Here is a 12709-nt window from a genome sequence, read left to right on the forward strand (position 1 = left end):
TCTCCATTTTTCTCATCTTGGTTACATCCACACACATTTAGACACCCCAATCTGAGACTTCAAGGAGAATGAGCACTCCCCACATGACTCCTTCTTCTGTTTCCCCTTTTTGAAAGTTAAAATACAAGGAGGGGAGGGTTTCTAGCCCCCTGCTCCTGTCCCCTTTAGTTGCATTCTACGACTCGTGGGAAATGCGGGGGGAGTATTCTTTCTCCCCTATCCCCTGGGATCAATTAATATATAATCAAATCATGCCTAGTGACCATCTCTCCAACTCACATACATACACTTATGTATACATCCCTCTTTTTAAACCAGGTATTCCCAGTCACCAGTCCTTTTCCAGCAAACAACTCCACAAGCTATTCACCATTTCCACCCATAGCACTGAATTCCCTATGTGTCCTAATTGTTCCCTCAACTGCCATGTTACTCACCTTCATATTCAAATCACCCATCAACACTGCTGCTGACACATTCATTCAGCTGCTTCCAACACACTTGCATCTCATTTTTCTTCTCACGGCCAGGTGCATAAGCAAGAATCACCCATCTCTCACCATCCACTTTGGATTTTATTCACATCAACCTAGAAATTAATTCTTTACACTCTATCACACACCTCCTGCTTCTGAAGTAGTGCTACTCCTTCCTTAACTCTTGTTCTCTCACCAACTACTAACTTAACGCTTAGGACAGTTCCAAACCATTCTTCCCCATTACCTTTAAGCATTGTTTCACTCAGAGCCAGAACAACAAGATTTCTTTCCTCAAACATACCTCCTATCTCTCCTCTCTTTTCACCTCGGTTACATCCACATACATTTAAACATCCCAGCCTGAGCCTTCGAGGAGGATGAGCACTCCGTTTGGCTCCTTCTGTTCCTTCTTTTAGATACTGAAATACATGGGGGAGGTGCCAGCCCCAACTCCCACCCCCCTTAAGTCCCCTTCTACAACAAGCAAGGGATACAGAGGCAAAATTCTTTCTATATATATTTTCCTGTCGCCTTCCTTATACTATACATGTCCTTTACAAAGTAAAGAAACATATCATCAGTACATACATCAGGTGATGAAGCATAATTTCTAAACATCGTATGTAGTGCAAAGACAGCAGGCAGGCAGACAGGACAGGTCCCTTAGCAACTTGACCAAAGTCATAATACATGGCATGGCAACCCCATCAAATTGTGTGAAAGACTGCCAAGTGAAAAGGAATGGTACAGCAAAGTGTTAAATAAACAAACACTACAGAAGAGCACTTAGTACTGCAGGAGCCCCATGGCAAGTGGGTTGTTGGGTAGAAATTCTAGGAAAAGTTTCAAATACTTGGTGATCACTACTTCTGCAATAACTATGTAGTGCAAGCATAAATTTTGCCTGAAATACAATTATGAGGAGTAAAAGCAACTTACTTTGTAAGTTGTGCTTCTTTCTCTTCAAAATACTGTGACAAAACTGCCAGTTTCCTCATTGCTTCTTCCTTTTCTTTGAGAGCTAAATCATGGTGTGTTCGTAGTTCTGTTACCTCTGCACGTATGGATGACATTGTATCTTCTAAATTCTTCTGAGCCATCTCAGCATCTCGTAACTGTTCAACCACATCATTACGTTCACTGCTTACCCTCTGAAGCTCTGCCTTTACCTGAAAATGTGTTTTAAGATAAAATGACAACAGTTGAGCAATAGAACACATTGACACTACAACTAAATGCTAAGACTTACCTGAGTAATGCTTGACTGGGGAGGTCCTCAATACACATAGGTTCAGCACATGCAATTTCACATGTAAAGACTATCATCATCAAAATTTCATTGCTCGTGGGAAAATTTTGGTATTGTGTGCCAGCACAGGTGGACTTGTGGTTGAAAAGTGCAAAACCCGGCTTCCACAAGCAGATGCTCCATTGTCATGTGTGGTGAAGTGTGCATGCAGCTGGAAGGCATGCCACATCAGGTGACACAAGTAAGTATCACATTTTTGTTGTACTATGCAGATCTGTGCTACTTGTGCTAATTATGTTACCATTCATGACAGGGCTTCTAAATGTCCTGATAGTTCATCTCCTACCCTGTCCCTGTCATGAACTGAAAGAGGATTTCCTTGACTCTGAAGTTGAAACTGGAAATTCTAAACAGAAGCTGGTGATAAATGCTCATTACTTGGTCATGATTTTAACCTTGGCAAGTCAACCTTACAGAAGGTCAATTAGAATGTAGAGAAGGTTCTGTTGTTCACTCATCATCTCTTATGACCAAGATCACAGTATTGAAAAAGATGGAGATGATATGACTACGGGTAATTCATCAAAATAAAAAATCTATTGATCTCTGTAATGTCGTCATCAAGGGTAGGGCCTTCCTTGAGGAGGTTTATGACCAAAAACAATGACCAAGCAGTACCCATAATGCAGTTCTTTACACCTCACTTTTCCTCTCCTGTCCTGTCACCCTCCATTCTCACACTTGCAACCGCTCTTGCACCAGCCTGTAGCTCTTCTAGGACACCACTGCAATTGGGGCTTTCTGATGGCGACAGTCCCTTCCCTTCTCCACTTTGATGTTACCATAACTTTGGTACCATGCAGTGATGAACCAAAATAGCATGTCACAATCCATAAAACTTCTAGATGATCGCTACCACCCAAAGACACCTGAACAATGTGTCTGCTTTTGCTGGTGTGTATTCATGTCATATTATAAAATGTCCCTCTGAGTTCTGCCTTGTCAACTATGATCTTTCATTTTTTCATGAATATAAATTACATCAACTTCTAACCCTATTCCCTCTTATGCAAACAGTTCCACACAACATTCTTCATCTCATTTTCCTTCCCCTCCACACTCAAGTAACTGATCATTTTCTAGCAATGAAAATATTTCCTCTCTCAATTCAAACCTTGAGAGCATCTCCAAATGGAAAAGCAATAACTCCTTTAAATTCAATACTGTTAAAAAAAACTGAACGTATATCTCTCTCTTAAAAGGGGTATGAGAGAACTGGGGTAATACAAGCATGGTTGAGAAAGCTGAGGAGCGTGTGCTCAAATGGTTTGGATATGCAGAAAGGTTGACAAAGAGGTTATATGTGTCAAAAGTGGAGGGGACAAGGAGAAGGAGAAGACCAAACTGAAGCTGGAAAGATGGAGTGAAAAAATATTAAACAGGCCCTGAACATGTAAGAGGTGAAAGGCATGTACGGGACGGAGTGAGTTGGAACAAGGTGTTACACAGGGCATGAAATGCCATCAATGGAAAGAACCAGAGCATATAAAGCAGCTATCAGATTTTTGCTAACTGACAAGCATGCAAAAAGAACTGGCTAGATGTGGATATGCTAAGAGGAATGGCAGGTAGAATGTCTTATCACTTTCTTTTTGAGGTGATAGACTTTGTACGTCTCACGAACAGAGAAAAAGACACGTGCAAGGAAGAGCTGGAGAGAAAGTAAATGATTCTACCATCTTTTCATTTATAATTACCCCAAGACCAATATCTATGAAGAGTTCTAGTGCTAATCAGGGTCCTTCAAAAGCTTCCAGCAGCCTAAGGGTGCACAACTTCCAGCACCAGCGAAATAAAGATTCCTTTGGAAATGAGAAGTTCTTTGACAAGACTGTATTCCCAAAGATGCAGCCTTGCCAAGGTGACTTTTAACTTGTGGTGTTACCTTGAGTAAGTGCAGTTAAAAGTCATTAATATTTCTATTTCAGGGGAAGGAATAACTTTCTATTAACAAAATGCCTACTCACCCTTATGACATCAAATAAAGCTGACAATTTCTCCTCATCTGGTGCTGCAAGGTCATCATCAGAGGTCAACCGAAGTTGCTTTAAGCATTCTTTAGCAACCTGAAAATATCATCATTATTTACACACATTCTTAAATTTTTTTAATATTGTATCTCCCACTTTAATCTGAATGTTTAGGGTGGATACACAATGGAATGCCTTCACATAATACCTGGGTATGCTAATACCCATCTTTCTTCTGGAAAATATATAATATCCATTTGATATTAGTGTTCAAAACAAATAAGTTAATTTGCCTATGTTTACACTGTGCAGGGAGGAACAGACTGTATTTTCTTACAGGGCAATGTTATGGCAATGGTGTAAGCTGGTTTCTACCCACTTTTTCCATGTCAATAAAAGCACAAGCAACTCAGGGTATCCCTTTTCTATTTTCCTCATCCATCAATGAAATTAGAACATTTATGGACACTACGTTTAATTAAAAACAAATGGACAGACAGAAAGGTGGATGGCTGTAGAGGAAAGCAATGCTACACAGGTAAGAAGACAGAAGGATGGCCAGGTAGGCAGTTACACAATTGAATATCCAACAAACTCCAACACACACACAAAAATAAAATCCATTTTTTGCGACTACATAGAGCAATAGTTCCATATTTCATATGATACTTATAGCTTTATTGTCCTAAAAAGTTCTGGTTATTAACACCGTTTCTACATCCAACCAATTTCCACCATTTTTCAATGTCATTCTAGGATTTTTCTTACCTGCAGTTCTGACTCCTTTGTTTCAACACTTTCACGGAGTTGAGAGACTGTATCTTGTAATGACTTAACTTCACTACCGAGGGATGAGACTTTAATATCATATTCGCTCGTCTGATGAGAGAGGGAATCATTTGCTTCCTCTAACTCCCTGACAAGTACTGTTTCCTTTTCAAGCTTTTTGTTTGCCTCTTCTTTTGCAGTGGTCAATTCCTGCATGGACTGTGTTAACTGAAAATTATAGATTTCCATTAATAAAACAGAAAAGGAAAAGACTGAGTAAAAAATTTTGTTTCCAAATTACTGTGCTGTATTCACCATATTCTTCATTCTTCTCTAAATTAGTAAAATGACCTAAACTTGGATGGGGCATATATGGTAAACTTAAAATGATCAAAGTTTCTAAACTCTCATAAGGATAAGTTTCATATGTCAGGAATGATACCACAATGGAGCATTTTCTGATATATATTTGGTGGCAGGTTTTCATTTGTAACTAGAGCTGTTAATGATCTGAAGAACTGGCAAATACAAATGATCAATTTGCATTTTCTTTATGCAAGAAAAATTCATTAAGGAACTCAACTAACAAGACCTATACTGACCTGGACCAAAATATCACTAAATGCAAAGCTGGAAAAAAAGTCTATCAATGTGTTGTAAATTCAAAGAGCTTTGATTTAGAAGTTTCCATAGCTTTCTTCAACATCCATGTAGTATGGCTAACTGCCTGTTTCATTAATCTAGTCAAGCATTATATGATAAACAGATATTCTGAAATGGGTGGATCAACTACCTAAGTATTCTCCAGCTAATACCTCACATCCTTTGAGATGGGTTAATTTCTAAAAAAAAAAAAAAAAAAAAAAAAAAAAAAAAAAAAAAAAAGCTGGGTTTCCTACCCACATCCACTTTTTCTGCTGTATAAATGTAGGCCTCCAATCTCACCTCTTTAATATACAGTATAAAACCCAATATCACACTCCTCATCCTTTTAAAATGTTATATTTTTTAAGATATATAATCATGAAAGAAAACATATTTCAAATATCAAAGGAAGAAAAGGGGAAATATATGTACTGCTGGAAGTGTATACAAATACAAAGGAAAACTGTATTCATATAAAAAGCACATGTTAAAACTAAATGTACATAACAGCATTAATTACAAGTATCAACAAAATGTTATTCAAAGACTAAGTACTCATATTCAAATATATAAAACTACATTACTGCTACATAAGCAATACAGTCATAATCTCAAAACATCCATCACCTCAACTCCATCCTTATCAGGAAAAATGTTGTGGGCAGAAACAATAATCATTATCAACTATAGCATTTTCAAAGAATATTCAGATATGCAAAAAAATGGTTTTGAACAGTTTATGGTCACTGCAAAATTCAGTAAGTTTGGTCATCATGAAAATCAGAGATGAATGGAAATAAACAAGAATTTATACACCTAAGTAACAGAAAATATGAACTGACCTGATGAACTTGATAGTCTAATTTATTTGCTCGTTCTAGTGATGCTGACAATTCACTGTGAAGCTCTTCATTCTGAAAGGATAACAAGAATAATGTGAACACCATCAAGTTACCAATGTTTACCAGTCTGTCATGACAATCTTTTTCTTGCAAGATTAATTTCACAAGTTGAACTAAATCTATTACTGTCAAAACTAATTACCCAAATGACTTACACATCTTTCATAAAAGCTATAAATAATATACAAGTAAAATTGATTCCAGGAGTCTGATATGTAAACACCTTTAATGCAAGCAGGAATGACATTTCCAACATTCAAAAGTGAGCTTTCCATGCTAAATCTTTTCCAAATGCTAAAGTCAATGTAAATCTTTTCACTTTAAAAAATTCATTACAGAAGCTATTGGTACGAGCTCAAGAATGCAAAAAATACCATAAGTAAAGTCAGTAATTAAAAAAAGTTTAGGGTTCAACAATATGAAATAAAAAAAGATAGAAATGAATGGTGAGTATCAAAATCATATTTCAGATTATCTAATCTTTATATTCTTAAAAGTATAAAGCTTTATATGAGGTTTCACTTTAACATATATCATTGCTTGTAAGCAACAATAAAAAGACTCCCTCGACATCTTATACAAAAAATTCAGTTGCTCAACATTAAATTATGCTTCACCTGCCTGGTCTTCCACCCTCTCAAAAGCATGAAAAACAAACCTGTAAACCACATAAATCTGTGCATTCAGAACAATCACTGGCTGTCTAGCACCCAAAAACACTCAACACCTTTACAATGAAACAAAGATCCTCCCGATACAGGCCCACTTCAACCTGCTTGGCACCCAATTCTATGCAACAGCTCTAGACCCCTCCCACCCAAGCCACTCTATAACTAACCATGAACCACCAATTAGATATATAAAGCTTTATCCTACCTTACAATTCAGTAGCCTCTACTCACAAATCCTACTATTGCCAGCAAATATAACAATAAAAAACACATGTAGACTAAAATAACCTGATTAGCACAAAAGAAATGACCTCCAAACTGAGTTTTAAACTCTTACCCACCAGACGTACACCCATCAGAAACCACACTCCCCAAAAAACTTGACATACACTCTCCTGCTTATACTTTGGACATCACGCTTTACTTCAACACCATATACACAGTTTCAACATATCCCATGACTCTTTATACCTACGAGGCATCCACTACAAAGAAGACACCGAGTACTTACTACCCAACTGCCCTGTATACTCTGCATGTGGAAGTGCACACAACACTTTAAGACCTATGGTCCCAACCAGTGGACATGGCCAGCTTCCAAAGTACAGCAGAAGCCTCACAAGGATAGAAGGTATTTTGGGCAGGAAGCAAGCACACAAGCAACAATGTAATGAATCTTATAATATTCTTAGTAACTGTTACTCTAGTATGTAATACTGAGTGAGGTAAGTGAAGAAACAGTAGCCACAGGTCTTCAGGTGTCTAATGTGAACAGTGCAGTATGGGGACAGTGTATCTTCACTATACATTTTCTCAGATTCTTTTTCCCTAGCACTGATGCCTTTGAAAAGCAAGCTGTCATTTACACTTTTTTTCTTTCATACTTGTTAACCAAGGTTGCATCAGGAACAGATGAAGATGAGGCCTCGTTTGCTCAAATTCATTCTCCAGTTATGTGTGATGCACCAAAACCACAGCCCCATCCACAATCAGGGTCCAAGGACCTTTCCATGCTTACCCCCAGCAGTTCCATATACCCTGGTTCAATCCACCGACAGCATGTCACCCTCTGTATACCAAATAATACCACTTCACTTTATCTCATGCACACCTTTCATCCTCCTGCATGTTCAAGCCCCAGGCACTCAACATTTTTTTCTCTATATCATTCCATCTCCAGTCTGATCTTGTCCCCTCCACATCTGACATACATATCCACTTTTTCAACCTATCCTCACTCATTCCCTCCTTATATCCAAATAATTACAGCACATCATCCATTGCTCTCTCAACCACACTCCATTATTTCCACACTTCTCTCTTATCTTGTCCTTCACTTTACCTCATACACACCTTTCATACTCCTGCATATTCAGGCCCTTACCACTCAAATCTTCTTCACTCTATCCTTCCATCTCCAATCTGATCTCCCCTTTCTCCATGTCCCCTCCACTTCTGATATGTATATCCTCTTTATCAACCTCTCCCCAATCCAAATGTCCATCTCATTTCATCACAACAACCTCTTCAGGTTTCTCTTAACCACACTCCCCTTATTTCCACACCTTTCTCTTACTTTGTCGCTACTAAAGTGATCAACCTTCCACACACCTTATACGGTTCTCAAACATTCTATTTCCAACACATGCACCCTCCTCTGGATAATCTCATCCACAGCCTATGCCTTACATCCATACAGCATCCCTGGGACTATTACACCTTCAAACAAGCCTATTTTAGCTCTCCCAGATACTTTCCACACATTACTCAAATTACCAAGAATCTTTGCCCCCTCAGCCATCCTATGACTCACCTCCACTTCCATTCGCAGCTGTACACTCCTAGGTATGTAAAACATCCAACTTCCCCAAAGCTTTCTCTATTCAAGAGCACACCCTACTTAATCTACCTCTCTGCACTGCTAAACCTAATAACCTTGCTTTTATTCACATTTACTCTCAATTTCCTCCTTTCACACACTTTTTCAAACTCAGTCACCAATTTCTGCAGTTTTTCACTCAAATCTGCCACCAGTGCTGTAGCATCAGCTAACAACACCTGACTTACTTCCCAGGCCTTCTCATCCCCAACAGGCTGTAAACTCGCCCCTCTCTCCTTTCTCCAAGACTATCTCATTTATCTCCCTCATCAATAAACAAACCAATCAAACATGGTGACATCAAACACTTATGTATATCCCTCTTTTTAAATGTTATCAATGCATGAGTAAGGAAAGACTTTCTGAAGAGAACCATGCAAAAATGGCATCAACAACTTAAGAAACCATATTCCTGCAATTTTTTGCTATTAGATGGGTGTGGCATCATTAATGTCTAAACAGCATTACAAATTTTGGATGCCAATGTGGTGTCATAAGGGAATGATAGAATTAACTGCTTTTCCTAACTTTAATGAGGCAGCATTAGGAACAGAAGAATGGAAAAACCTTGAAGGAAATATCCTTACTTGACTCCTGTTTTAACTTTTAGAAATAAGTAATGAAGGAAGTAATGAAGGAGGGGAGGATTTCCAGCCACCTGCATCCACCTTTACAACTCTATGCAACACATGTGTTACTTACAAGTCGGGTTTTGAGTGCCAAATCAGATGTTAAGTTCTCCACTTTCTCTCGTTGTCCATCAAGCATTGTTTGAAGGTGGTCTACTGAAGCCTGAAAAAGTTGCCAAAACATTATATGTACACACTTCATAACAATAAAAATTCTAACATTCTATCAATTCATCCATCTATCTATCAATCTATATCTCTGACACCCTTCAAGGGGTGTGGCCACAGCAAAAGAGTCACCATAACTGGTGAAATTCAATCACCATAATATAATTTCTAATAACATCTGGGCCTCTCCCTCTCTTCACTATCCAAATTCATGTGGTAAAAAATCAAATGAAAAAATTCAATCAATTGTAATAATAAAAGAATCCATAATAAAAAATACAATGGCATAAGTACAATCTTACTCTAATATTTCAGTTAACTATTTATACACCTTTCACTGTAAAGAAACCTAAAACAACACTTGTAAAACATGCTAAAGAATTCTGTAACTTATTCAAGCTATCATTTGAATCAAGTAATCAGTATCAGTTTGTCCTCAACTAATAATATCAGTGTGCTGTCAATAAAAAAAGAAGTGGTAAGAGAATAAGAATGAACTTAGCATGAATACAAAGAATAAACTGGGTAATTATCTATTTTCCTAGCTTATACAAGTTATAAAATTTGTAGCAATCACAAAGCATTTGCATTTTTGTGCAACTCTACCATGCTGTTACAGCTCAAGAAAATGAAACTTCTCTTTTGGATATCCACCAATCTATACACAGCAATCTCAGTAACTGTAACAACTTTTCTTCTATCAATCTAATAGATTTACATACATACAAACAATGCTTCAAATTGTTTTTTTCATACATGAATTAGAGAATAAAGGGCAATTGCTCTAAAGTACATAGGAAATACAAGTTTCAAGTCAAACCTAACCCCCTTATTGAGAGAATCCATCCCTGGATCTTAAAACCTGGCCTAATCCAATGTAAGCCAACTGAAGGGCAAGCTTCTTGGACCCCCTAATGAAAAACCATAGCAAATTACCTAACTCTAATGAATTATTTACTGGTGATGGCCAATGCTTCCACCAGTTCCTGCTTTTTTGCTTTACCAGCTTGTATGTTGCTAAACATTCCCAGCTATTTCCTTATTCATACTAGCAAATCATAGTCTCATCTTTTTCTTGGAGATGCCTCAGAAATCTCAAAAAAAAGTCACGAAAGATACAAAAGAGAAAAAAAACTTTTCCTTAACCTACTGGACTGGTCTTTCTCATTGCAAACCTTTTTTACCTGCAAACTTGTCATTCTATAGGCCGTCTGAGCTACGTTATACACAGTTTTTGCTGGCTTTATAAATGAAAATAGAATTTTTTTCACAATCTTATGGACTATCTATACAATCAATGACTAGGGTCAAGCATTGTGACATCATTCTGTTGACACAACACTTTTAGTATACAGTGTTTTAATATCACAATCAATAATTCTTACAACAGCCTAACAGCAAATGTTTGCAAAGGAATTTTCCATTCTATCTGTTCAATATAAGTTTGGACAGAAAGCCCAAGTCCTTGCCTTAGTGTACACTAATGTCTAGCATAAAATCCTAAATAAACGAAACTCCTATAAATCTCTAAACAGTGAACATTCAGTTATCCAACATTAATAAACATCTACTAAAACTGTTTACACATTATGGAATGTAATAACATAATGGTGAAATTGAGGACAACCTCCTGGAAAGAAAAAGCCAACATACACACAAAGAAAGCCAAAGTATAAAAGTGATGCTATACCTACCTACATCTGTAGGACATTTATAAGTTATAATCTTGGCTGTACCTACCCAGGACTGTAGGACAGCAACAAGCTATAGTCATTGCAGTTCAAAAGGTGAAGGGGAGACAGACCATTCAATGGCAATATTATGCATATTAAGATATGGGATCAACAGAAATTAAAGAAAAGGGTATCTAGAAAAACATTTGCCATCTGGAAATCCTTTACATGGAAAACTATGGCCAACCAACTCTTCCTCTTTTCAGTGCTAATTCTATGAAACCATACAACCATTTTCAAAGGGCTTCATTACAATCAATACTGGGAAGGATGGACTCCTTTGAGGTGATAAGCTCTTTAATGAGTTTGTACTTCTTTTAAACTACTGACAGTGACAAGACCTTGCCAGAGGTGACTATTCACTTGTGTCATAACCACGTGCAGATGGAGTCCAATAATGCCCCTCCTAATTGGTTATCCTAATACAGCTAAATGTGTCATACTTAAGAAAATGAGAAAAAGTTTGCATACCTGGAAAGATGAGGCATCATTCTGTGAAGACAACATTTCTGAGAGCATTTTATGCATTTCCAAGCCATTACTTGTTGCTTCCTCAAGTTCATGTTCTAGCTGAAATATCTTCTCTTCTAGCTGTGCCTTTTCATTACCAAACTCATTCTGATGAGTAGTTACTAGATTACTACACAAGGTTATCAAAATATGATACTTCAGCAGTTACTAAGGAAATGACATGTTTGCAATATGATTATCTGGGAATTCCAAATTTCAGATGCACACATCAAGGGTAAGTAAGTGTAACACAAAAATTCAACCTTATTAAAACAATCATTCTTATCAGGACACAAAGTTTATTCAAACAAAACTATTTAATCTCTTTTATGTCTAACTGCTAATTCCATCTAAGCAAAGAAGTGTTAGAAAAAATAAACACAACAACCTTATTTGCTCACTTCCACTTGCTAACTCTTGTGTAAAATGTACTGAAACCACAGTCTACCATCTATTGCCCCTTGACTGCTTCATATACCTTAGTTCAGCCTAATGACATCATATCACCACCAGCGTACCACACAGATCTGATTCATCCCATCTGAAGCAAACCTCTCATCATCCTGAATTTTCAGACCCCCAAAGCTTCCTTCACCATACCCTTCCATCTCCTTGTTCTCCCCCTCCCCCATGCTCCCTCCATTTCTGACACATATATCCCTATAGTCAGTTATTCTTCAATCATCCTTTCATACCCTGGTATCTAAACCATTTCAGTGCACCATGGTCAACTTTCCCATTAGACCACAATTACTACATCTTTCTCTTATTATGTCATCCTTTATATGATGAACCCACATCACAACACATATAATTTTCAAGCATTTATTTTCAAACAGATCCACCATTTTCCGTTCGTTTAAATCCGTGGCAAAATGTATTTTCTCAAAATTTCTGAAAATCCATTCCTTTAATAAGTGCCTCTTTACTCTTCTACTCTCATTTTTGAACAAATAATGAAATATGAGAGACCCATGTTAATCAAATAAACAACTTACAATTACCTTAATAAACACATTCTGTAAATATTATTTTTACAAAATTTC

The 12709-nt window shown here is 37.2% G+C and overlaps 1 protein-coding gene across 1 annotated transcript in view; it reads right to left on the reverse strand.

The window, feature by feature from the left end:
- Positions 1-12709, reverse strand: part of LOC139745702 (uncharacterized) — a 130254-nt gene that overhangs the window by 38783 nt on the left and 78762 nt on the right. The window contains exons 8-13 of the mRNA XM_071656140.1: positions 11625-11771; positions 9326-9415; positions 6014-6085; positions 4527-4754; positions 3756-3854; positions 1419-1648 (exon numbers count right to left, since the gene is read on the reverse strand). Of these exons, the coding sequence (XP_071512241.1) occupies positions 1419-1648; positions 3756-3854; positions 4527-4754; positions 6014-6085; positions 9326-9415; positions 11625-11771 (866 nt within the window). The remainder of the gene's footprint in view (positions 1-1418; positions 1649-3755; positions 3855-4526; positions 4755-6013; positions 6086-9325; positions 9416-11624; positions 11772-12709) is intronic.

The sequence above is a fragment of the Panulirus ornatus genome, chromosome 62 (assembly GCF_036320965.1).
Source record: "Panulirus ornatus isolate Po-2019 chromosome 62, ASM3632096v1, whole genome shotgun sequence".
Lineage (NCBI taxonomy): Eukaryota > Metazoa > Arthropoda > Malacostraca > Decapoda > Palinuridae > Panulirus > Panulirus ornatus.